This window comes from Gadus chalcogrammus, chromosome 7 (assembly GCF_026213295.1).
Source record: "Gadus chalcogrammus isolate NIFS_2021 chromosome 7, NIFS_Gcha_1.0, whole genome shotgun sequence".
NCBI lineage: Eukaryota > Metazoa > Chordata > Actinopteri > Gadiformes > Gadidae > Gadus > Gadus chalcogrammus.
Genome location: NC_079418.1, coordinates 2,361,979 through 2,386,768, shown reverse-complemented (window position 1 = coordinate 2,386,768; position 24,790 = coordinate 2,361,979). Strand labels below are relative to the sequence as shown.

Genomic DNA, 24,790 nt, shown 5'->3' with positions numbered 1-24,790 from the left:
ATGGCGGCGGCGATCGCCAGCGGGCTGATCCGACAGAAGCGGCAGGCGCGCGAGCAGAACGCGCACCGCCCTGCGCCCAACCGGCGGCGGAAGAGTCCGGCCGCCAGGAAGAGCGGCGCGCTGTGCGGCGGGAGCGGCGGGGGCGGCGGCAGCGGCAGCCTGGCGGAAATCTTCTCCAAGGTGCGCATCTTCGGGCGGAAGAAGCGGCGGCTGCGGAGACAAGGTGTGTGTTGGGCGCGCGGCGCCGCGGCGGGCGAAAGGCGCGCGTTATCGCGTAGACAAGCGCATGCACGCGCACACACGCACACACAAAGGCGAACGCAGGTAGGCACACACTTTTTGGTGTTGGACGTGCACACGCGTCAACAACACATAATTGTGTGTGTGTGTGCGTCTGTTAATGTATGTGTGTGTGTGTCTGTTTATGTATGTGTGTGTGTGTGTGTCTGTTTATGTATGTGTGTGCGTGCGTGTGTAATTGTGTGTGTGTCTACTCTATCTTCTTCTCCCCATCTCGCCTCCTCCCTCCCCTCAATATGCCTCTCAACACCTCCTCTCCTACCTGATCCTCATCCTGCTCTCTCTCTCTCTCTCTCTCTCTCTCTCTCTCTCTCTCTCTCTCTCTCTCTCTCTCTCTCTCTCTCTCTCTCTGTCTCTGTCTCTGTCTCTGTCTGATTCTCTCTCTCTCTCTCTCATATCCACTCTCACCTCTCGTTCCATCTCCTCTCTTCTGGCCCGCCAAGGTCTGGAGGAACAACAGACACGCACACACACATACACACACACACACACACACACACACACACACACCACACAGACAGACAGAGAGACACACACATACACACAGTGCGTCTTGTCTATCTGTGTGTGTGTGTGGGGGGGGGGGGAGGGGGGGAACACCCTTCCCAGCCACATGACTTCCTAACACCCGTTAGGAAGTCATGTGGCTGTCGCCATGGCAACGATGGGAAAGGGGGATTCTCCCTGGTAACAGATGGGAGACTACCGGGAATGCCACTGGATAATCCGGGACAAACCGGGTCCACCGGGTAGACCACCGGTGATCAGAGACGATGAATGGATCATTATGGGACGGAGGGTGACCTCTGACGCAGGCTGACCTATGAGGCTTCGCCCAGGAGGTCTCGCGGGTCGGCTGGTAACCTGCGGGCGCCGGTTCGATCCCCGGCTCCTCCTAGCCGAGTGTGGAGGTGTCCCTGAGCGAGACGCCTCACCCTGACTGCTCCTGACGAGCTGTCTGTCGCCCTGAGGGGGCGACTCCGCCGTCGGTGTGTGAATGGGTGAATGGGTGAATTAACTGTTTTGAGTCGCTTAAGATAAATGTGTCTGCTAAAAGCCCTGAAAGAGGTCAAGGTAGGGTGAGGCTGACCCTGACAAGTTAGGGTCAGGGTCACAAAGATTCAAGTTAGGGTTAGGGTCACAAAGATTCTATGAGGTAGAAGTGGGGTGACCTATCTGAAATCTTATGACACACACAACCAGGCATTGATACACACAACCAGGCATTGATACACACAACCAGGCATTGATACACACAACCAGGCATCGATACACACAACCAGGCATTGATACACACAACCAGGCATTGAGCTGAAGCCTAATTAGTTAAGTTTCGTTCGTCTCGTTCTAACTGTCGCCGCAGGAGGATCCGTGTGTGTGTGTGCGTGTGTGTCTTTGTGGTATACCGTGGGGGGACAGCTCTGTCTGGACATGTTTCAGCTCAGGTCAGACGTCACCTCGGTTCATCGCGGTCCGCTGGGACGAGATCTGGAGGAGAACGGCAGAACGCATGTCCCAGCTCAGAGGAGGAGGAGGAGGAGGAGAGAGAGGAGAGGGAGGAGGAGGAGAGAGGAGGAGGAGGAGGAGGGGAGAGGAGGAGGAGAGAGGAGGAGGAGGAGGAGGGGAGAGGAGGAGGAGAGAGGAGGGGAGAGGAGGAGGAGAGAGGAGGGGGAGGAGGAGGAGAGAGAGGAGGAGGAGGAGGAGGAGGAGGAGGAGAGACACTAAGGAGGAGGAGGAGAATAACTATGCAACTTTTTTTGCTTAATTGACCTTAATATAACAGGTTAAGAGTCATTGTGATGGTTCTTTTACACTTTATGGGTCGATTGGTCGCTGTTTCGACTCCTCCTAGCGCATCTTGGTGGAAAAAGGGATCATGCAAGTTCCTGCCGGCGACCCGCCGCCCACTCTCGCGGGAGTCTCTGCACCGAATTGCTTTACGGCACTACAGACCCACAAACACGGAACCGTTACATTCATCATGGATCAGCCGACTAAAAAGAGACAGAGAAACCCAATGTCGGAGAAACAGAAGAAGAGAAAAGGGAGACTGACCGACAGAGAGGCCAGACACGAGTAAACGTTGGGCGACCTTCTCAGGAATAGCGTGAACTGAAAGAAAGAAAAGACTGCAAATCGGATGCCGACCTGCCATGGCCGTGTTGCTCTTGAAACTGTAAGTACCCTTGGGTGAACTTTGTCCCCTTAGTATTGTTGCTTGTTGATGTTGATAGTCTCTGTAAAAATGTCTTTGCTCAACCGTTTTGTTGGGAGCCCTGTATGTTTCTAGCTTGCTTGCTTGCTGGGGTGTTCGCGTACTCGCTACCAAACACGTTTGTTTTCTATGGAGCCAGTTTCCTGCCATAATTCAAACCTGAAAAAAAAAGTTTCAAAGGCTTGTAAGTCTGGGTTTGAAAACTCAACACCTTGTAAAAAAGGTTTTGCAACACTGAAAAAAGAGATTATAACCTGAAAAAAATTCAAACAAAAATTCTAACATCTGCAAACATGATTTTGTGTTCTATTTTATCTTCTTCATCATTTTCACCAACACATTTTCAAAGTTCAAACAATATCACCAGCGCATTTGCAGTTTCAAATCTGGCACTGTTTTAACAGTGTATTTCATTTTTTCCCGGTTTTGAAACCTTGTAAATGGGATTCTGCAAACAGGTGTTCATACATTGAGAAATACGTTTTGAAAGGTTGTATATTTAGTTTTAAAAACATGTAAAGGTGTACGTTTACGCCATTGCAACGTATTTTTTCAGAACTGACTTTTCAGCATTGACTTTTCAGAGATTTGACCACACAGGCGCAAGCTTTGAGTCACGTGAATATTGGCAGTGTTCTGTCGCGCATATGTTTTGAAACTTCTGACAGTCAAGTCTGAAGAAAAAAAAAACTTTCCTGGGGGCGGGACCATTTAGCTTTAAACCTATTGGTTGCTCTCGGCTGACGTACATTCCAATCACATTCTTGTCATCGGCAGAGCACTGTCAATCACGCACAGCCCGGTGAACGGCACGTGTACATCCTTCGTCCCTCCCTTATCCCCATGCGGGTGTTGGCGGATGGGGGAGTCTGGGCGGTGGACTGCGACGGCATGATAGTTGTCTGACCCCTTGGAATGTACTGACGTACATTCCAATCACATTCTTTTCATCGGCAGAGCACTGTCAATCACGCACAGCCCGGTGAACCGCACATGTGATTGGAATGTACGTCAGCCGAGAGCAACCAATAGGTTTAGAGCTAAATGGTCCCGCCCCCAGGAACGTTTTTTTTTCTCTTCAGATTTGACTGTCAGGAGTTTCAAAACGAGTGCGCGACCGAAAACTGCCAATATTCACGTGACTCAAAGCTTGCGCCTGTGTGGTCAAATCTCTGAAAAGTCAGTGCTGAAGTCAGTTCTGAAAAAATACGTATATTCAACCTTTCAAAACTTATTTCTCAATGTATGAACACCTGTTTGCAGAATCCCATTTACAAGGTTTCAAAACCGGGAAAAAATGAAATACACTGTTAAAACAGTGCCAGATTTGAAACTGCAAATGCGCTGGTGATATTGTTTGAACTTTGAAAATGTGTTGGTGAAAATGATGAAGAAGATAAAATAGAACACAAAATCATGTTTGCAGATGTTAGAATTTTTGTTTGAATTTTTTTCAGGTTATAATCTCTTTTTTCAGTGTTGCAAAACCTTTTTTACAAGGTGTTGAGTTTTCAAACCCAGACTTACAAGCCTTTGAAACTTTTTTTTGGTTGTTTTGCTGTTCGTCTGTCTCGTCCCCCAGATACAGGCTAAATCCCCGAATCCAGGTTCTTGTTTATTTAGATCACTAGACTGCTATTTAAATGCCTCTGATTATTCTAAGAGTGTATATCCTACATCATGTGATATGTCCGGCTGGCCATATAATGCCGTACCCTGCACGAGAGCTGCTAGTTAGAACATATTCGTCGGTAGCAGAACTGTTAAGGCCTAAGCACACCGGCTTCGGCGCGTCAAAAAGTCTGCCCCCATTATTCTGGATGTACTAGCCCACACCGGCGCCGAATAAACGCGCGGCAGTGTTCCGTGCTGCGCCGCCCAACTAGTCTTCGAGCCAATGTTCTATTCCCTAGCGTCGCCGCCCCTGAAAAAGCGCTTTTTAAAAGCTGGTTTGTACATCCCGGGTCCCGTAGGCACCTCCATATCTACTCCTCACCACTGGATGTTGCCCTCTTTCGTTTGTGAGAAACAATTACGAAAATGGACGATGAGAGACTAGTCGTCGAGGTGGAAAAATATGTCGAATTGTATTACCAAAGTTCCCGTCATTACAAAGACAACTCCAAAAAGGACATTGCCTGGCGAGCCAAAGCTCTGGAGATTGGCTCTTCAGGTGGAAATCAACAATGGTGGACTAAGTACCCAAACCATTAACCATAATGGGAAATAGACGAAATCAAGTCACATATAATCACACCATGTAGAAACCAGATTACTTGTAATATATATTTTTTTATTTAAGGCAAGGCAACTTCATTTATATAGCATTTTTCATGCATGAAGCAGACTCAAAGTGCTTCACATAGAAACGTTCTCATACAATAAAATCAATAAGTAAAAGAAAACACAGGCAAAGCTCAAAAATGCATTGTCATGTATTAACTGTCTCTCTGGTATCAGATCATGCATTAACTGTCTCTCTGGATTTAAGGAAAAATAACATTAAGTGTCTCGAGCCCTCAAATAAAATACACTGGCTACTGAATCCAGCACAGCAATAACATCACTGTATTTATCCAGAGGGATAAAAAAAAAGTATATATATATATATATATATATATATATATATATATATATATATATGCAAAAAAGTATACCAGAGAGGGATAATAACTAGATTATAGGTCATCATGACTAGGCTACTCCATACGGTTCTGCCATTGTACACTTCCTAGTGGCAAATTGAAATATTGGCCAGGATCTGCACGGAGCTCCTGGACCAGATTGTGGCATACCCCCTGTTCTTGTCTCCGTTCATTGATGGGGTGCACCCAAACCCTTAGTCTTCTCCTTACCCGCCTACGGCGCAGCAGAAGAAGGGCAACCACCCTCTGTCTGGCAACAATTGTTCTGTTGAAATAAAAATAACTCAATAAAATGTAAAATAGCTTGTGTTCAATTAAAATGGATAACTACTGGCTGCATACATGTAAATGTCTGGCTATGTTAAGGCTATTGTTACGGGCCCACATCAAACGTGTGAGCAGTTAACATAATAACGAAAAATGACAGATTTTTGGGAAAGAATAGTGTTCTGTTTATTTCCCAAAAGAGCCAAAACTTGCTTAACAGAAAAAATGCGAGACGGTTGCCACTAAAACAGAAGAAAAAACGCAACCACTCCTAGATCAAAGATCAACAAAGATCACAATTAATACAGACCAGTTTAACAAACGACTTCTAATTCAACCAAAACAAAAGCGTGCGACCGGCCAGCGTCTGCCATGTCGAGGCTGAGAGAGAGAGCGAGCCATCTTGAAGTAGGCAGGCTTTTATACTTGGGAGGGCCGGCCTTTCATCAATCAGTGCTTCCGAAGGTAACGCCCAGTCTCCTCCTACTATGGGACATGGAGGCAGAGCAGCACAACCAAGCATAATACACAATATTATGTTCACCCGTAACAGCTATATAGATGGATAGATAGAAAGCTACTTTATTGGTCCCAATGGGGACCAATAAAGCCATCCAGTAGCTCAATACAATAAATACACACAATAACAATTGGGAAAACAAAAGGTGACTGCACTATATACTAAAAAGGCTTAATAGAAGGTCCTGCAGTTATTGAGATTGTTGACGCAGTAGATGAATAATTGCAAAATATAAAATAAATAACAAATTACAGTAAATAAAACGATAAAGTGCCCTACAAACTAAGTTGGTAGATCTGCTGCTTGAAAACATACTTTCATTGCGCAGATTATACATTTTTCAAATTATTCAGCCAAAAAGATGGAAAATAAATGAACTAGAATACAATAGGCTACTCACCCATTGCGTTTCGTCTCTTTGTTGCGGTTGATTGACAGGTGACTTCCTGATTTTATACTGCAGCGCGACCGTCGCGCCGCTTCCAGTTGGTGCTAGGGGCGGCTTTTGACGTGCATGAAATGCGCGCCGCTGCGCTTCGGCGCCGGTGTGTTTAGGCCTTCACGATACGTGAACCTCCATTATAGCTTTAGCCATGTTATACCTTTGGTGTAGTTCCCCGCTTGTAAACATGTTTGTATCGTAACAGTTCTGCTTTGTAATTTGTCTTAGTTACTAGTGTTGGCAAACAGCATTGTTATGAGGCATGAGGCTTGATGACCCAAGACGGCTCGGCCTGTCTGCGCCGGTGCAGCCACCACCCACACCCGAACTTGTGCGGGTACAAGTGTCACGAGGAAATCCAGAGAACCCTCAAGAAGATGTTACACAATAGCTATAAGGCAAAAAACAAACCATGAAGAACTGTCACTTGCATTTCTTTCAATATCCAAAATAAATATTTTTCTTACCAAAGTGTGTATTATTGAACAAATGAAAGAAAGGTGGTGCAAACATCTGATATTTAAAAAAAATGGAAACATTTTAAAACAATATACAATAATATTCATTTACAATGTTTATTTGCAAGCATTTACACGTAAACATAAATGTGTCCCTAATCTTCCAGACAAAGCATCTGCCTAGGACTACTCTCCTGCTGGGACTGGAGACAGCATACCGTCTCGATCTCCGAATCCATTTCCCTGTAATTCCGTACACAAGTGACATACTTGAGCAGGGCCCCGTTTCCCGATAACGATGGATCCACGCTCGTACGATCATTCTCACGATGGATCTTGCGATCCATCGTCAATTTCTTTGGAGCGTTTCCCGAAACTCCTCTTAACGTGAACGCGCATTCGCTGCACTCACGACGTCGTAGGATTGTAACTGTCTACTGACACGGTGCTGAAATGGGCTCCGTAGGAGGGGGAGACGCAGGAATGTCGCAGGAAAATTGTGTTAAAAAGGGTTAAAATATATCCCCATCAAGGACAACAGCAGAGTAGCCTACGAAAAAAATAGACTGCAATTATATGAATGCTAAAGACATTAAAACACAATTGATTAGGCTTAAACCGACATATATCAGTCCTAATCTTGAATGCACTGTGCGTTTCACGGCATTTTCCCCCCTTAAATAATTCCTCTTCACACCTGTGAATAACCCGGGAGACGTCCATGATGAGGAATGCAACGAAGCCCACCGTCTGGCCCGGTGCATCGTTGAGCGCACGATCGGGATCGCTTTAGATGCAAGTCAGTCACAAGTCAGGCGGAGGGCTCCAGTTTTCTCCGGCCAAGTCATGCGCCGTGATATGTGTGACGGCTATGTTGCACAACATTGCAGCTAAGGCTGGGGTGGCATTGCTTGAACCGGAGGACGTTGAGGACGATGACGATGAGGAAGATCGGTGTGAGGACGGCCTCCCTGATAACTACGCGGCTGGTTTTCATGCGCGTCGGATAGTGATTGAGACTTTTTTTTAACCCCCTCCACCCTCCCTCATGTCACTAAACATTCCCGTCAACGTGACCAATCCCCACCATTTCCCAGCCTTTTGCCTGCTCCGTTGCTTGTTTTCTTATTTTTTTTAATTTCTTTAATTTCGTTATTTTTATTTTTTTTAATTTGTTTAATTTTAATTTATTTGTTACATTATTTTATGCTACGTTTTATGAGTAGCCTATGTCAGTCTGCACAAATCCCCCCACTTTCTCTCACACATTTTGAGTGCCCTGCCTGCGCAAACATTTTCTGGACTGTCCCGTTTTATTTTGGCCATTTGAACATCTTTATTAATAAATTAATTAATAATCTTTATTAATTACCAAACTAAGAACATAAAGGCGCAATGCGTTTTAATAAAACGCATCCAATAGACGGAATGTCCGATGGTGTCGCCACTGAGGCTATAGCTGACGATGCTCTTAGCGTCCTACGAGTACCTACGAGCACCCCTGGAGTACTCGTTAGCTACGAGCGTTTTCAAGACGTTCGTTCCCCACGATGCTTTCGGGAAACGCGGTGAAAACTCTACGATGCCCTTTCGACGCACTTCACGATCCACTTAGGCTAACGACGCTTTCGGGAAACGGGGCCCAGATACATAAATGTATGATTGCTGCGCAAATTGTTCATGCTATCGTTATGTATTATGTTGGCCAACACTCTTACACTGATCGTTCTGTTCAACAACCAAAGATAAAACAATTCTAATCTAAGATATAACATCTCCCCGTCAACAATAAAAAAGGATGGGTTTATTGTAACACATACGCCCTTTCAAAATGTATAACCTTGTCTACTCTTTATGAACATCTACCTCCACGCTCCACGCATTCGCCGGCTTCTTTGAAAATAAATGCACATGGCTAGCGTAGAAGTGGATGGGGAAGGTTCGTCAACGAGTTTTCACGACAGTGTTGTAAAATATCTCCCCGAAGCTGTAGCTCAATGCGAGCGCAAACCAAGCATAGTTCCCCTTTAATGGCTCCGCAATAAGAAGTGAAAAGTCACAATGTCATTTCTGACTTGTGGTTTTCTGGGAGGACGCATCGACAAAACATAAGAATAAATGTCCTTACTCAAAAGAAAGAAAGAAAAATATTTTCTATATATTAAGGCAATGAAAAGTTTGAAGGCAACATTTCTGTGTTTAACGTTGTGGCATTAAATTACATAGTTAATAAATACACAATTATGTTCAAACCAATGCAGCGAATACCCATAATTAAGATAAGATATATTTATTTGTCATTGCACAGAAGTACAACGAAATTCAGTGCACTCACGTACTGGTCTCATTTAAAAAAAATAAAGGTAACTATACCGTTAACTTAGTGCCATTGTATCCCTAGAAATAGTATGCCTTAAAATAGTAGTGCAAATATGTAAAGTGCTGAGCATTGCATTAGGTGTGGATGTCACTGGTTAATACTGTCAGAACTAGTGGATTTATTTTCAGGTCAGTGTTGAGTATGGTGACTGCTTTGGGTTAGAAACTGTTCATGAATCTTGTGGTGCATGTTCTGATGGACCTGTAACGTTTCCCTGAGGGCAGCAGTTCAAACAGATAATTGGCAAGGTGGTATGAGTCTTTCAGAATGTTATATGTCTTCTGCAAGCATCTGGAAAAAGAGATATTACACACACTGTGCATGGATAAAATGTCACTCCCTCCTCTCTCCCCCCCCCCCCCCCCCCCCCCCCCCCCAAAAGAGCCCCATCTGAAGGGCATCGTGACCCGTCTGTTCTGCAGAACCGGGTTCTACCTCCAGGTCGGACCGGACGGAACGCTGGACGGAACCACGGACGACAGCAGCAATGCCTGTAGGACACAGACACACACACACAGACAGACAGACAGACAGACAGACAGACAGACAGACAGACAGACAGACAGACAGACAGACAGACAGACATGCACACAGACAGACAGACACACACTTTAGAGGAAATACGTGTGTGTCCATGTGGGTTTGTGTGTGCGTATTTGTAAGTAAGTAATATGTTTGGTCATTAGGAATAACGCCTTGAGATGCACGCATCAATAACAACATATTAAGAACATATTTCTTCACACACAAACACAAGCACACATATTTCCATAATGAATGCTTAACATTAATCTTGCATACAATTTTTATAGGGAAGAGGTCAATACATGAGTACGTGTGTGTGTAGCTCTGTTTGACCTGGTCTCTGTGTCTGTCTGTGTGTGTCTCTTTTCGTGTAACTCTGTTTAACATGGTCCCTGAGTGGGTCTGTTTCTGTCTTTGTGTGTATTTCTTTGTTTAGCTCTGTTTAACCTGTTCTCTGTGAGAGTGTGTGTGTGTGTGTATGTGAGTGTGTGTGTAGCTCTGTTTAACCTGGTCTGTGTGTGTGTGTGTGTGTGTGTGTGTGTGTGTGTGTGTGTGTGTGTGTGTGTGTGTGTGTGTGTGTGTGTGTGTGTGTCTCTTTGTGTTGCTCTGTTTAACCCAGTCCCTGTGTGTTGGAGCCATAACTGACATATGGCAATAATGGAATGGAAATAATAATAATTTATATAACTTGTATATATCCAAGCTATATATATATAGCTTGGACCCAGCGTCATGTTAGCCAATCGAATATCGGTCTCCAATCTCAAGGACCTTCTCCTTACGCAGTATAACCACGACTTCTGCGGAAAAAGGAGTATGACGAAAAGGAAGAAACATTGGATGAGGATAAAAGGTTCATCACGATGGCATGTAATTCTTTTGTTCTCAAGAATAGACACTACCAGCTGCCTTTACCTTTTCACAACAAAGGTGCAGTGGCCCAACAACGCACTCTAAATCTCCTCAGGAAATTTAAGAGCGATGCAGGATATGCCATTGAGGATAAAAGGTTCATGACTGATGTGCTGGAAAAGGGTTATGCAGAAAAGGTCCCAATGGAACAGTTTCATCGTAAGGATGGACAGGTATGGCACATACCTCACCATGATGGTTACCATCAACAGAAGGGAAAACTAAGAATTGTGTTAGATTGTGCTGCATCTTTTAAAGACACCTCTCTAAACCAGGAACTCCTCCAAGGACCCCAGAGAAGTAACTCAGACAATCAGGAACAACTTCTATGTCGACGACTGCCTCATGTCTACAGCCACAGTGGAAGAAGCTATCAAGCTTATCAGTGACCTCAGAGAGGCATGTGCCCAAGGGGGCTTCTCATTGACCAAATGGGTCAGTAATAGCCGTGAAGTGCTGGCGAGTATTCCAGAACATCACAGAGCCAAGCAATTTAAGGAACTAGACTTAGACAAGGAGAAATTGCCCATCGAAAGGGCACTTGACTCTTGATTTACAGTTGCCCTATAAGGACTGCAGAGCTCCATCACTTCAGTGATGCAAGTGAAATAGGTTACGGCACTGTCAGCTATCTCAGGGCCACCAACACAGCAGGAAGGTTCTACGTTGTATTTGTTCTGGGAAAATCAAGAGTGAGTCCTCTCAGACAGATCACAATACCCAGGCTGGAGCTTACTGCAGCAACACTTGCCGTGAAAGTGGATTGGATGCTGAAAAGGGAGCTACAACAGGAACTCAAGGACTCTGTTTTCTGGACAGTTAGCACATTGGTATTGGGATATATCCACAACAAAACAAGAAGATACCAGGCCTTTGTTGCCTCCAGAGTTTCATTGATCTGTGAACCATCCTAAGACAAACAATGGAGATATGTTAACTCTAAGGACAACCCAGCCGACGACGCTTCACGTGGGTTAAACATAGAGTCATTCTTGAAGTCGGTAAGATGGCTGAAGGGTCCTCAGTTTCTAGAGAAGGAGGAAACAGAATGGCCTGAAATCCCAGAGAGACTAGGACAAATCCCTCTAGATGATCCTGAGGTCAAAAGGGAGGTCTCTGCAAACATTGTTAGTGTGGACACTAATCCAACCAGCATGTTGATTGAGTGTTACTCATCATGGAATAGATTGAAACAAGGGATTGCATGGATGTTTAGGATACGGGCACTTCTCCTTCTACTACAGGAAAGGAAGAGAGCAGCTAGTGGAAACCTGAGCCCAGAGTGGACAAAATGAAAGTCCTGATGGAGCATCGTAAGATAGAACCTGGGGCACAGGAGCTGTCTGTGGAAGTCATCACAGAAACTGAAGAATCTATCATTCGCTTTGAAAAAAAATGCTACCTCTCTCAGGAGTTTGCTCACTTGAAGAAAGGTATACAAGTGAAGGCAAGTAGCTCAATTTGTAAACTAAATCCAATTCTGGATGAGGGTATGTTGAGAGTGGGAGGGCGAATAAGCAGGTTGGCAATGCCGATAGAGATGAAGAATCCGATTATCCTTCAAAAAGGTTCTCACGTATCCATACTAGTCTTACGCAACATTAATCAGAGAGTTGGGCATTCTGGAAGAAGTCATATGCTCTCCACACTGAATCAAAGATATTGGTTGCCTAGTGCCAACTCCTTCCTTGCAAGCAGCAGCTGCAGAGCAGAAAATGGCCGACCTTCCGGAAGATCGTGTATCGCCGGATCTCCCACCCTTTACGCATGTTGGGATTGAATATTTTGGACCCATAAATGTAAAGCGGGGCCGGGCACATGTGAAACGCTGGGGAGTGATCTTCACTTGCCTGGTGAGCCGGGCTGTGCAGTTGGAAGTAGCAGGCTATTCGGATCGTGCATTAATGCGTTCCACAGGTTTATATGTCGCAGAGGACCAGTCACCAGCATACGCACAGACAATGGGACCAATTTTGTTGGAGCGCGGAAAGAGCTGCAGAAATCTCTTAAAGATCCCATGCCATGCTATTTATGGATGCTTTAATATAGGTATTAGTGGGCCACAAACACAGTACTCAAAGACGTCCCCGAAATTCAGCCGTGGTGCAGAGTTACAGCCACTCCGAACCTGTCGCACATTGAGCTTCCCCCAAACGCGCTGTTTCGGTGGGCGTGTCAAGGCAGGTCAAGGAGGGGGGTGGGGGTGTGGCCCTGAGCAGCTTGTAGCCACAGTACAATGCGCTCTGGTTACGGTGGGCGTGTCAAGGCAGGTCAAGGAGGGGGGTGGGGGTGTGGCCCTGAGCAGCTTGTAGCCACAGTACCATGCGCTCTGTTTACGGTGGATGTATCGCAATGGCTCGTAGAAACCCATATTATACATAGATATCTATATAATATAATATAATATATAATGTATATTATCACCTGGCCCTGAGCAGCCCACGGTACCATGCGCTCTGTTTACGGTGGATGTATCGCAATGGCTCTTAGAAACCCATATTATACATAGATATCTATATCATATAATCTATAATATATATTATCACCTGGCCCTGAGCAGCTTGTAGCCACGGTACCATGCGCTCTGTTTACGGTGGATGTATCGCAATGGCTCTTAGAAACCCATTTCTAAGAGCCATTGTTCATGAAGGTGCTTCATGAACAGCATGTCACAGTTCATGAACTTCGATGTCGTTCTGCCATTGCATTCAAAATTCTGTAACTAGCCTGTTACTACGAACTAAGCAACTACCATACACGTATTAGCATTTAGCACTAGCTCAATCACGACTCCTTCAGAATTCTTGTGGGTGGTTACGAACCAACCAAGTGGGCAGGGCCATGAATAATAGTTTGACAACGCTACGTCACAGTAGCCGCGTTTACATGGACACATCTGTTCCGCATAGATTTCTATGCGGAACAGAAAATGATCATGTATACGCCTCATTCGGAATACAATTATCTGTTCGGCATAGATTCTATGCCGAATAGAAGAGGTGGTGTAGTCCGTTTTAATCGCCATGTATACACTTATTCCGAATAGATTGGGGTTTAACTTAGAGCAGCCGCAGTAGTTCGCAATTGGTCCACTGAGCTCCGTCGGTACTTTTAAGCACACCGAACTTCACCGCTGTCAAGGAAAGTGGATTTATTGCCTGATTCACGTCTTTGTTATCACTCCGTAAAAGTAGTCCGGTAAGCGTGTCCGGTTGCTAAGCGACGGGACATGGGTGTTTATTAATGACGTGTTTGCGTATCGTAGTGTCCGCGTGCGTCCGAGATAACTGTAAATGAGTAGGCTACTACTTGTACTTTTGCAGGCTGAACGTTAAAATACTTCTTAACTTAAGGTACGGCCACACCAACCGCGTTGCTCGCGTTAGGGGCGTTGAAAATCTGCATTTTTGCATAGGGAACCATTGGTCTAGGCGCGGTACACGCGTTGAAGCGTTGAAGCGTTGAAGCGTTGCGTTGGGGGCGTTAGGCGCGGCAGTTGCACGTAATTACGCACGTAAACGCAGTAACGCGCCCAACGCACCAACGCCCGGAGTTCAGAAAATTGAACTTTCAACGCTCCAACGCGTGACGCTTAGCCGCGGTAGCCAATCAGCGTGGAGCTTGACCCGACGTCACTGGCAGAGAGTAGTGAGCTTGCACAGAAGCATACGGCCGACATCTTTCTTTTTTCTTCTGGGTGGAAATAGTAACATAGTTACGCCATTAAATGCGTTTATGGAAACATTTCTAGCGAGAAATGTGCATTTTACTTTCATAATGTTCGCTCGGTGAATGTGAAGGATGTTTGGTTTGATAGTTATGACGAAGAGGGAACGCTCCGTTCACTTGCATGGACATGGACTAATCTAGCTGCGTTGGCCCGTTGACGCGTTGGAAGCGTTGAACCACCACACACTGGTCAAGCGTCAGGTTAGGCGCGGTACTCGCGTTGTCCAACGCGAGTAACGCGGTTGGTGTGGCCGCACCATTAGAGAGATGGCAGCTGCTGTAGTTCGCAATTGGACCTTCGAGGATTCCTGGTCACTAAATTCCCGTAAGACCACTCTCTCCCACCAGTCTTGGCTGCGGACTCGCATCCTAATTCCTCATGTTTGCGGCGGAGCTTAGGGTTAATATATAATAATACGTTTCTGCACTGTCCTCCTCCTGCTTAATTGAAGCAGCAGGCAGAGAAAAGCTCTCTCCTGCTGTGCTTTCGTTAAAATCAAATTTAAAATCCCCGATAGTGATAAGACATCCATTATGTCGCCGCCGGTCCAGAGTTGTGTCAGGTGTGCGCGAGAGACATAATGGACACTTTTGTTACTGCCATGTATACAGTACATTCGGAACACATTTTAGGAACAGATCTATGCCGCATAGAAATCTATGCGGATCAGATGTGCCATGTAAACGCGGCTACTGTCACCTTATCCAGATTGGCTCATTTCTTCTGCCTTTTTCCTTTCATTGCCTATTGCATTCAGCAGACAAACTGCATAGATTTCAAACTTACCACAGCTCACAAACTTATTCAGACCTATGTTATTTAACAAACAGGAAAAATGTGATTTTAATGGCATGGGCTCTTTAAGGAAATGGATCACCACAGGATTCAAAATGCACTGCTGAAAGATGGAGTAAAATGGACTTTCAAACCCCCATTTGGAACCCACTTCGGTGGAGTTTGAAAAAGGCTGATTAAGCTGGTGAAGAAGATTCTGCTTCCTGTCAGGTACAGGTGTTGGATGATGAGACTCTGCAGACTGCTTTGTGTGAGGTTGAGTCTATCATGAACGACAGACCACTTACAACAGTGTCCAGTGATCCAAACGATTTGGAACCCCTAACCCCAAACCACCTCCTTCAACTAAAGGCCAAACCAGTTATGCCACCGGGACTGGGACTATCTAAAAAGGAAGATATGTATTCTCGGCGGAGATGGAAACATGCACAGTACCTTGCTGACCGCTTCTGGAAGAGATGGGTAAGTGAGTATCTCCCTATCATGCAGCAGCGAAGTAAATGGCACAATCCTAAGCGGAACCTTCAACCTGATGATCTGGTCATCATAGTCGACGACACAGCACCAAGGAGCTCTTGGCTCATGGGCCGTGTGGTGAAGGCACTGCCTGGGCCAGGAGGGCTCGTTCGGAGTGTCTTGGTGAAAACCAAGAGTAGCATCCTGCAGCGACCCATTGACAAGCTCTGCCTGCTCCTGGAGGCAGGTGATTGAGTGTGATGGAGTCGTGATTGTGAACAGAAACACACACCTGCACACATACCCCCTGAACCTTGAGTTTCTCATTTCCCATACTTGCACGCACACATTTCATTGACTTTTGAACCCCTTTGCCCATGAATACATGCATGGATTTTCAAGGATACATTTTTCCAAAAGGATTACATTTTTGTTCCATGGATTACTTTTATCTTCCCAAGGATTGGATTATAATGAACTATGGATTACGAGAAATTATGATCCATGGACTCTGATGTGCTATGAAGTGTATGCTGTGTTGGTCAATTCATGAAATAGTTTGCTATGGCTCCTTATTTAATTGATTAATTGTCTTGCTACCGCGTCAACAATTAGGGGCCGGTGTGTTGGAGCCATAACGGAAATATGGCAATGATGGAATGGAAATAATAATTTATATAACGATGGTTAAATTGAGTTTGTATTCTGTCTGGCTCCCCCGTAGGTCAGTTCTATTATTGCATTCATTCAGATGATGAAGGGATTTAATTCACCTGCGGGAATGTGACACAAACGAGAGTGAGACGGGGAAGCGGGACAGTTTTTTGTCCGCAAATGTTTGTTGAAAAGTATAGTTATCGAGACTAATCATTTTAGTTTGAAGCTTTATTTAATAAAGCATTTTGTTTGAAGCTTTATTTAATAATGTTACGGCTCAAGACGGGGTGAACCCAAACGCACGGCACAAATGACGACAGGACGAGGTTGGTTGCAATTAAACAGTTTATTGCTACACAGAGCAGAGAAGAATGTTCGTGCCGATCCGGAGTTGGTGGGTCGGGTAGATTGCCGGACAGATAGTCACCCTCGATGGTTCGGAGGAACAGGTATTCCGGCAGGAGAGGGGAGTCGAGTGGTGGACGTGACAACGACGACTGAGGAGGGAAACAACAGGATCAGGAGTAGCGACTCGAACGAGAATAACTAGAAAGGGCTAGAGAGGTCGGAGGATAACTTAACCAGGTAAGTATAGCTGACGATCTGGCGACGAATGGTTGAATGACTGGGGAAGATATACAGGTGCGCGTGATTGGTGATGACGGTCAGGTGCGGGTGATCACCGTGGCTGGGTTGGGGAGTTCAGCAGGCCACGCCCCCGTACATGAAACAGAACACGACAGAGACAGACAAGACTAACAGAGAAAACTAGTGGCAGCTAGGATCCGGTGGGAGAGACCGTGACAAATAAAGCATTTTTGTTTAAACTTCGAATCAGATTGCTTTACTTTGGTTTTGGATTGCGCGTCGTCTACCCTGCTCCTATAGTGGCTTCTAATCTTGGCAAAAAAGCCATTATACTGGTCCTTAATTAACCACTGCATTGACTGAGCTTGAAAGTCTGACGCTTATACCAGACATACTAAATCAAAAGAAATCCAGGTCCAGTGCAGTTTAAAGTTGAAAATTCCAATCGGTTGAATTAGACTAAATAAAAATACAAAACTCAAAAGTTCTTGCCGATAATTCAAAATAAGGATTGCAAAGATAATCAAGGGTTCAGTTCTATTCTCTGGCAGAAGGTCAAAGACTGTGGCCGTTTCTCAATTCCTAGCACGCGTACTACGACGCACGCGTAACCTGCAAGTCTGTACTTCAAGCACATACTTGCGAGCATGCGAGTACGTACCTGCGATTGGAACAGCAGCGGACTCGATGACGTCACCACCTCTGCTCGTCCGCTAACTGTGCTACGGCCTCATTTAGGCATATACTACTGAACAATATAAACAAATGATATAAAACAAAATCCCAGCCTCTTTCATTTTCAAATAGTATGTAAATATTATGAATGAATAAAAATTGAAAAGATATGCGTGTCCTGTCATGTGTATAAGCTATACACACACGACTTTATATATATTTATATATTATCTTATATTATTATTATTATTATTATTATTATATTATATAATTAAGCAATAGATCACGCCAGGCTGTGGTATGTGCTCATTATACCACTGTTAAGGGGCGTTGTCCAGCCCCGACGCGCAGCGGAGGGCCGGCGACCCCCTTCTAGTGATATGCAAACTTTCACAAAATGATCGGGCGTCATAGCAGTTATGTATACCACTGTTAAGGGGCGTTGTCCAGCCCCGACGCGCAGCGGAGGGCCGGCGACCCCCTTCTAGTGATATGCAAACTTTCACAAAATGATCGGGCGTCATAGCAGTTATGTATACGCTCATTATACAACAGTTGGGAACCAATCAGATCGCTGGATTTAGGTCCCCCCTTGTATAAATATATATATAAGTTAAGAGTAACTTAAACTACAGTTGTGCGTCTTCTCCATATTGTCCGCCATCGTACTGCTGCGAGTGCGAAATGCATCCTGGGATTTATAGCGATTGCAAGCACACACGAGCCACCTCCGATGCATGCTTGGTGAAACGGCGAGATCGAGCACGCATCAAGAACACTTCCGGGTTTTACGACAGTACTCGCTTGATGCGTGCTTCGAATTGGAACAGTGCTCGGGCAACGACTGATGACGTTTCACGAGTCCAAGAGCACACGAGCACGCACAAGTACGCGAATTGAGAAACGGCCTGTGTCTTCCTGCTCAAGCCCCTCCCCCCAGGTAGTGTCGCCCTTATATAGATGTCAAGGTCACCCGCATGGTCCAGCCACTAGAGGGAGATAACTCAGAGAAACACAAAAATACGAAATGAAAGAAACTTTTCTCCTTCTTCATTCTGGCTCCTACATTATGTATTCTATCAAATTTGGTAGCCAGCAGTTGGGTTAGTGGTCTAGCATTAGCCACTAGTATGTGCGACCCGAGTTCACGTCCTGAGTGAGTCATTGAATTCTTGGCGTTGTCTTATTTTTGTAATTCCCTTTATATCAGAGAAATTAGACCTAACAATTTACTTTTTATATAATAAATATGACTTACAATATCCCTTGAATACAAATCTAACTTGCAATAGCCCATGGTAAAGTTAATGATATTAATGTTACCGATAGTGAAGCCTTTGTCATTATGGCAAAGACACTGCTTCATGGGAAATTGTCAGCCACATAAATTCCATTCAGGTGAGTTTCCCGGCAGGCAGCCGAGACCACCTCTGTTGAGATAAAAACTGTGGTTCGTCAATTTAGTATATTCAAAGAAATGAAAATAAAAGGCATGAAAAGTTGTTTGATTTCTCCAGTAATCTTTCCTAAATTAATAAATGGCTGGGGATTGAACCCCGGACGACACATTACCTCGAGACTATCTCCCTGATGACAGATATTAATCAATATAAAATGTATATATATTACGCTTAATACTACTTATGCAATCAAAAGATCATCGATTTTTTTGCCAGGCAGCCTCCCTGTTTTTATTAATGGTTATGTAGAATATTGGTGTATTTTAGAGTCTCTCTTTTGTTCACATTTCTAGTCTAGGAACAGGCAAGAGCCTCTCATACGATACAAGGTGTTATCTCCAACATTCTGCCATTGTTATGTCTCAACAAGGTTGAACCGACCTGGTCCTCCGGGACATAGCCAGGGCCAGATACCTTATCAAGGCAGAGAGTGCGTCTGTCTACGTGTTATTCATGTATCCCCTTTTTGTATAATACTCGCCCCAACCCTTTGGTTCGACGAGAAGAGGGTTCGACAGCCAAGGAACAAGTCATCAAACGGCTCCTCAATGGGTCCACTATAGATTATTCAACCTAAGTCTGTATCTCGCTGTATTACATCCTGGAATAAACCATCTATTCAACCCTCTGATCCAACCTGTCAAGTTGCTTTGATTTCGACTTCAAGAATTACTACTACGACTGAAAATACACAACGCAGAGTCTGTCCGAACAGTTTAGAAATAAGCTGAAATCTAACAGTTACGGTGTTCCCTTTTTGAGTTATTATATGCTTGATCTCATCATAGACCTCCACAAGCAGCTTCTGTCCGCCGCTGGGAAAGTTCCCGCTCGGACATTTGATCCATGATTCGACATTCACGGTTCTGGGCTGGTTACATATCTCGTGATCACGCTTATTCCACGATAACGTAAGCCTGGCTTGAACTAACCTGAGCTGAACTGGGTTGATGGAATGCCTTTAGCCTCAAGTGGAAGTTGGCATTAGTTCTAACCGGGCTTAATCAACTAAGGGCCGCTTTTATTAGTGACTTTGTGTTTGTGTGTGTGTGTCTGTTTTTGTGTGTGCGTGTGTGTGTGTGTGTGTAGCTCTGTTTAACCTGGTCGCTGTGTGTGTGTGTGTGTGTGTGTGTGTGTGTGTGTGTGTGTGTGTGTGTGTGTGTGTGTGTGTGTGTGTGTGTGTGTGTGTGTGAGAGAGTGTGTGTGCGTGTGTGTTTGTGTGTGTGTGTGTGTGTGTGTGCGCGTGTGTTTGTGTGTGTGTAGCTCTGTTTAACCAGGTCCCTGTGTGTGTGTGTGTGTGTGTGTGTGTGTGTGTGTCTGTGTGTGTGTGTGTAGCTCTGTTTAACCAGGTCCCTGTGTGTGTGTGTGTGTGTGTTTGTGTGTGTGTAGCTCTGTTTAACCTGGTCCCTGTGTGTGTGTGTGTGTGTGTGTGTGCGTGTGTGTGGTGTATGTGTGAGTGTGTGTGTGTGTGTAGCTCTGTTTAACCAGGTCCCTGTGTGTGTGTGTGTGTGTGTGTGTGTGTGTGTGTGTGTGTGTGTGTGTGTGTGTGTGTGTGTGTGTGTGTATAGCTCTGTTTAACCTGGTCCCTGTGTGTGCGTGTATGTGTATGTGTGTGTGTGTGTGTTTGTGTGTGTGTAGCTCTGTTTAACCTGGTCCCTGTGTGTGTGTGTGTGTGTGTGTGTGTGTGTGCGTGTGCGTGGTGTATGTAGCTCTGTTTAACCAGGTCCCTGTGTGTGTGTGTGTGTGTGTGTGTGTGTGTGTGTGTGTGTGTGTGTGTGTAGCTCTGTTTAACCTGGTCCCAGTGGGTCTCAGAGTCGTCGCCATCCAGTCGGTGAAGACCGGACTTTACATCGCCATGAACGGACAGGGACACCTCTACTGCTCTGTGAGACACACACACACACACACACACACACACACACACACACACACACACACACACACACACACACACAGAAACATACGAACAGAGACACACACAGACAAACACAAAACAGAGGCATACACACAGACACACACACACAAACAACCACACACAGAGACATGTACACACACAGAAACAAACACACACACAGAAACAGACACCAGGACACACACACACACACACACACACACACACACACACACACACACACACACACACACACACACACACACACACACACACACACACACACACACAGAGACACACACACACAAACACACACACACACACAGAGACACACACACACAAACACACACATAGAAAGACACACACACACAGGGACACACACACACACAGAGACACACACAGACATACACACAGAATGTCAGAATTTAATAATTCAGCTTTTCACTTGCCTTAAGATTCATAACATCTAATGGCCCTCACAGACCAACCAGATTATCGGTCGTCGGACAGTTTGGCTCGGTGACCTGATTCGGTTCACGGTGTTCTGTGCGATCGGCCGTCGTCAAAACCGTCGGTGATCTTTTCCGCTAATTGCACATGGTGAATCGGCCATGACGACTGCCTTATCTGCCGACGATCAGCTGTGGAATGGTGTGTTGGGGTCATTAAGATGGCCACACAGCCTTTAAAAGTGACTCGTTTGTTGTATTGTTAAAGAATGAATGATGGGGTGTTCATGTCCTCAGCACATGCTGTGTGCTACATAAATGTGCATGTGTGTATGTGTGTGTCGGTGCGTACATGTTTGTGTGTGCGATGGTACTAGCATGTGTTTTATGATCAAAAGTGTTAAACTGTCAGTGTCCAGTTCTGACTGACAGAACAGACCACGTGGTCGGGAGACCGCAGAGCGATGTGTGATCAGCTGTAAGACACGCCCCCTGCCCCATCCTCCGCCGCCTCTACCCACAATCCCTTTGGGTATTGAGTGAGGGGATAATCACTGGCGTAGAGACAAACACTCCCATACACTCATACCCATACACACAGAGAAAGCACACACTTTTACGCACACACGTTGTGGTGTCAATTCCGAGCTAAGGTTCTTAAGGCGATGAATAACGTAAAGCGTCTCGATATGTCGGTAAAAAAAGATTGGATCGATTCGATCTTATCCAGTAACAAAAAACGAATCCAAGGCAGTTGTAAATAAGGTAAATAATGTTATATCAACAGTAGTGGTCAAAACAGAGTGTTTAATCACTCTACCCTCATCCATCGACCAACCCAAACATTTGGCCAACCCCTTTACTTTATGACCTTTGACCTGTGATGACAGCCATGATGTTTACAAACGTGAAATATTATACAAAATTCAACTAAGATAATAATAAAAATCATTTCATCATACCAAAACTTCTCATACTCTGCTAAAAGTAAGAAGCAAAATGGCTGTAACACACGTTCACGCACACACGTTAAGGCATGCACTTTAACACGCGCACACATTAACACACACACTTTAACACACAGGAGGAAGGAGGAAATAGGAGGAAATCATAGATATACAGTGCTAGGAACACGCACGCACGCACGCACACACAGTGGTGGAACACAGACAGAAAAAAACACAGACACAGACAGTGCTAGAAAGTCCTCAACAGTGTAGTGGGAGGACAGCTGGTCTGAGTGACAGGCCTGAGTGACAGGCCTGTGTGTGTGTGTGTGTGTGTGTGTGTGTGTGTGTGTGTGTGTGTGTGTGTGTGTGTGTGTGTGTGTGTGTGTGTGTGTGTGTGTGTGTGCGTGCGTGCGTGCGTGCGTGCGTGCGTGCGTGCGTGCGTGCGTGCGTGCGTGCGTGCGTGCGTGCGTGCGTGCGTGCGTGCGTGCGTGCGTGCGTGCGTGCGTGCGTGCGTGCGTGCGTGCGTGCGTGCGTGCGTGCGTGCGTGCGTGCGTGCGTGTGCTGCCTCCCTCCCCAGTGCGGCGTTGGTTACCATGGTGACGCCACTTCCCCATCACTTCACACCTCAATGCGTTGCTATGAGAGAGTGAGAGCTGAACTGAATGACAATGAGAGAGAGAGAGAGAGAGAGAGAGAGAGGGAGAGGGAGAGGGAGAGAGAGAGAGAGAGAGAGAGAGAGAGAGAGAGAGAGAGAGAGAACTGATCCTCCTCTTCTTCCCCGGTCTAGACTCTGATGTCACTGTCTCATCATTTAAACATTGATCAAATCTCTTCATTTATATTAAGTATTGTAACTTGTTTTCACACACAAATACAATAATCTGTCAGATGCCCCCTCCCCCCCTCCTCCCCCCCCCAGGAGCTCTACACACCCGAGGCGCGCTTCAAGGAGGCGGTGTTCGAGAGCTACTACGTGGTGTACAGCTCGCTGCTGTACCGCCAGCAGGAGTCGGGGCGGGCCTGGTTCCTGGGTCTCGACAAGGAGGGCGGAGCCATGAAGGGCAACCGCGTCAAGAGGACCAAGGCCGCCGCCCACTTCCTGCCCAAGCCCATCGAAGGTGGGCGGCTGCAGCTAGCGGCTAAGGCTGGCCAGCTACAAATAGCATGCCAGTAACACATGAGTCTTCTACAGGGCTAGGAGACCCGTTGCTAAAGCTAGCGAGCTAGTAACACATGATCTGTCTGTCTGTCTGTCTGTCTGTCTGTCTGTCTGTCTGTCTGTCTGTCTCTAGTGGCTCTGTACCATGAGCCCTCGCTACACGACGTTGGAGCCATCGCCAAGAGCGTCCAAGGGGCCAAAGGCGGCCCCGCCCCCGGCCCTGCCCATGGCCCCGCCCTTGGCCCCGCCCCTGGCCCCGCCCCCGGCCCCGCCTCCAAAAGCACAGCCAGTGATCCGCTGGTGACGAACGAGGGGAAACCAGTCAGCAGGCCCAGCAAGGAGCGAACATGACCCTGACCCCACCCCCCTGCTTACCCTCATCGGGAGTGGGTGGGGGGGAGGGGTGGGGTGGTAGAGGGTGGGAGTGGAGTGTTAGAGGGTGGGGTAGAGGGTGGGGTTGAGGGTGGGGTCGGGTGGTGCAGGGCGAGGAGGTGGATGAGCCTGAAACTGATGCGCTGTGAGCCATGAAGACATCCCAGGTGGGAGGTCAGAGGTCACATGAGGTCAGGGGTCACGGCGGGAGGGTTAGGGGTCATGGTGGGAGGTCAGAGGTCACATTCCAAAGGACTGAACTCAAAATATGGATATTGATGTCGATCATAGTAGTAGGATCACCGCGGCCTTGTTGGTTAATTACCTCCTCACTCTCCTCAAGTTGACCTTTTGTAAACGTCAACGATAGGAAATGCAAGAATTATTAAAATGACTCATATTTATGTTCATTAGAGCCTTATAGATCATCAAGGACAAAAAAAAGGGTCACACTCACACACACACACGCACACACACACACACACACACACACGCACACTCACCCCTATGCCCTCTCACTGTGACTACAGAAGGAGATCCTGCTCCTCGAGTCGTTCTGGTTTCATCTCTTTAGTTTGGAGCGGGTTGAGGTGAGGGGTTCACCTCAGACCAGATGGTCCTCCTCCAGGGTGGGGGATTCACCTCAGACCAGAAGGTCCTCCTCCAGGGTGGGGGTTCAGAGGACCTCAGAGTAGCACACACGAGGAGAGCACAACTGATAAGTACACACTGCCAGCGTGATGAGGAGATATCTGTGATGCGCACACGGACTGATGGACGGACTGATGGACAGACTGAGGGCCGGACTGATGGACTGACTGATGGACTGACTGACAGACGGACTGACGGACGGACTGTTGGACGGACTGAGGGCCGGACTGATGGACGGACTGACGGACAGACTGATGGACTGACTGACGGACGGACTGATGGACGGACTGTTG

The 24,790-nt window shown here is 46.2% G+C and overlaps 1 protein-coding gene across 2 annotated transcripts; it reads left to right on the top strand.

The window, feature by feature from the left end:
- On the top strand, positions 1-23,825 carry LOC130385517 (fibroblast growth factor 14-like). 2 transcript variants are annotated; one of them, XM_056594037.1, is made up of 6 exons: positions 1-223; positions 9,610-9,720; positions 20,807-20,910; positions 23,235-23,433; positions 23,608-23,649; positions 23,719-23,825. In XM_056594037.1, exons 1-6 carry the CDS (start codon positions 1-3, stop codon positions 23,823-23,825), a joined length of 786 nt encoding a protein of 261 aa, XP_056450012.1. The 2 variants fall into 2 exon arrangements, with proteins under 2 accessions (XP_056450012.1, XP_056450013.1); XM_056594038.1 differs by having other exon boundaries at positions 23,608-23,661; positions 23,737-23,825.
- Positions 23,826-24,790: the final 965 nt, after the last annotated feature.

What these genes read in the sequence shown, in the direction of transcription:
- LOC130385517 (XM_056594037.1), top strand. Translation starts at nt 1, where the DNA reads ATGGCGGCGGCGATCGCCAGCGGGCTGATCCGACAGAAGCGGCAGGCG. An exon ending in GCGGCGGCTGCGGAGACAAG is followed by an intron (nt 224 to 9,609) that starts GTGTGTGTTGGG and finishes CCCCCCCAAAAG; the next exon opens with AGCCCCATCTGAAGGGCATC. An exon ending in CCTGCCCAAGCCCATCGAAG is followed by an intron (nt 23,434 to 23,607) that starts GTGGGCGGCTGC and finishes GTCTGTCTCTAG; the next exon opens with TGGCTCTGTACCATGAGCCC.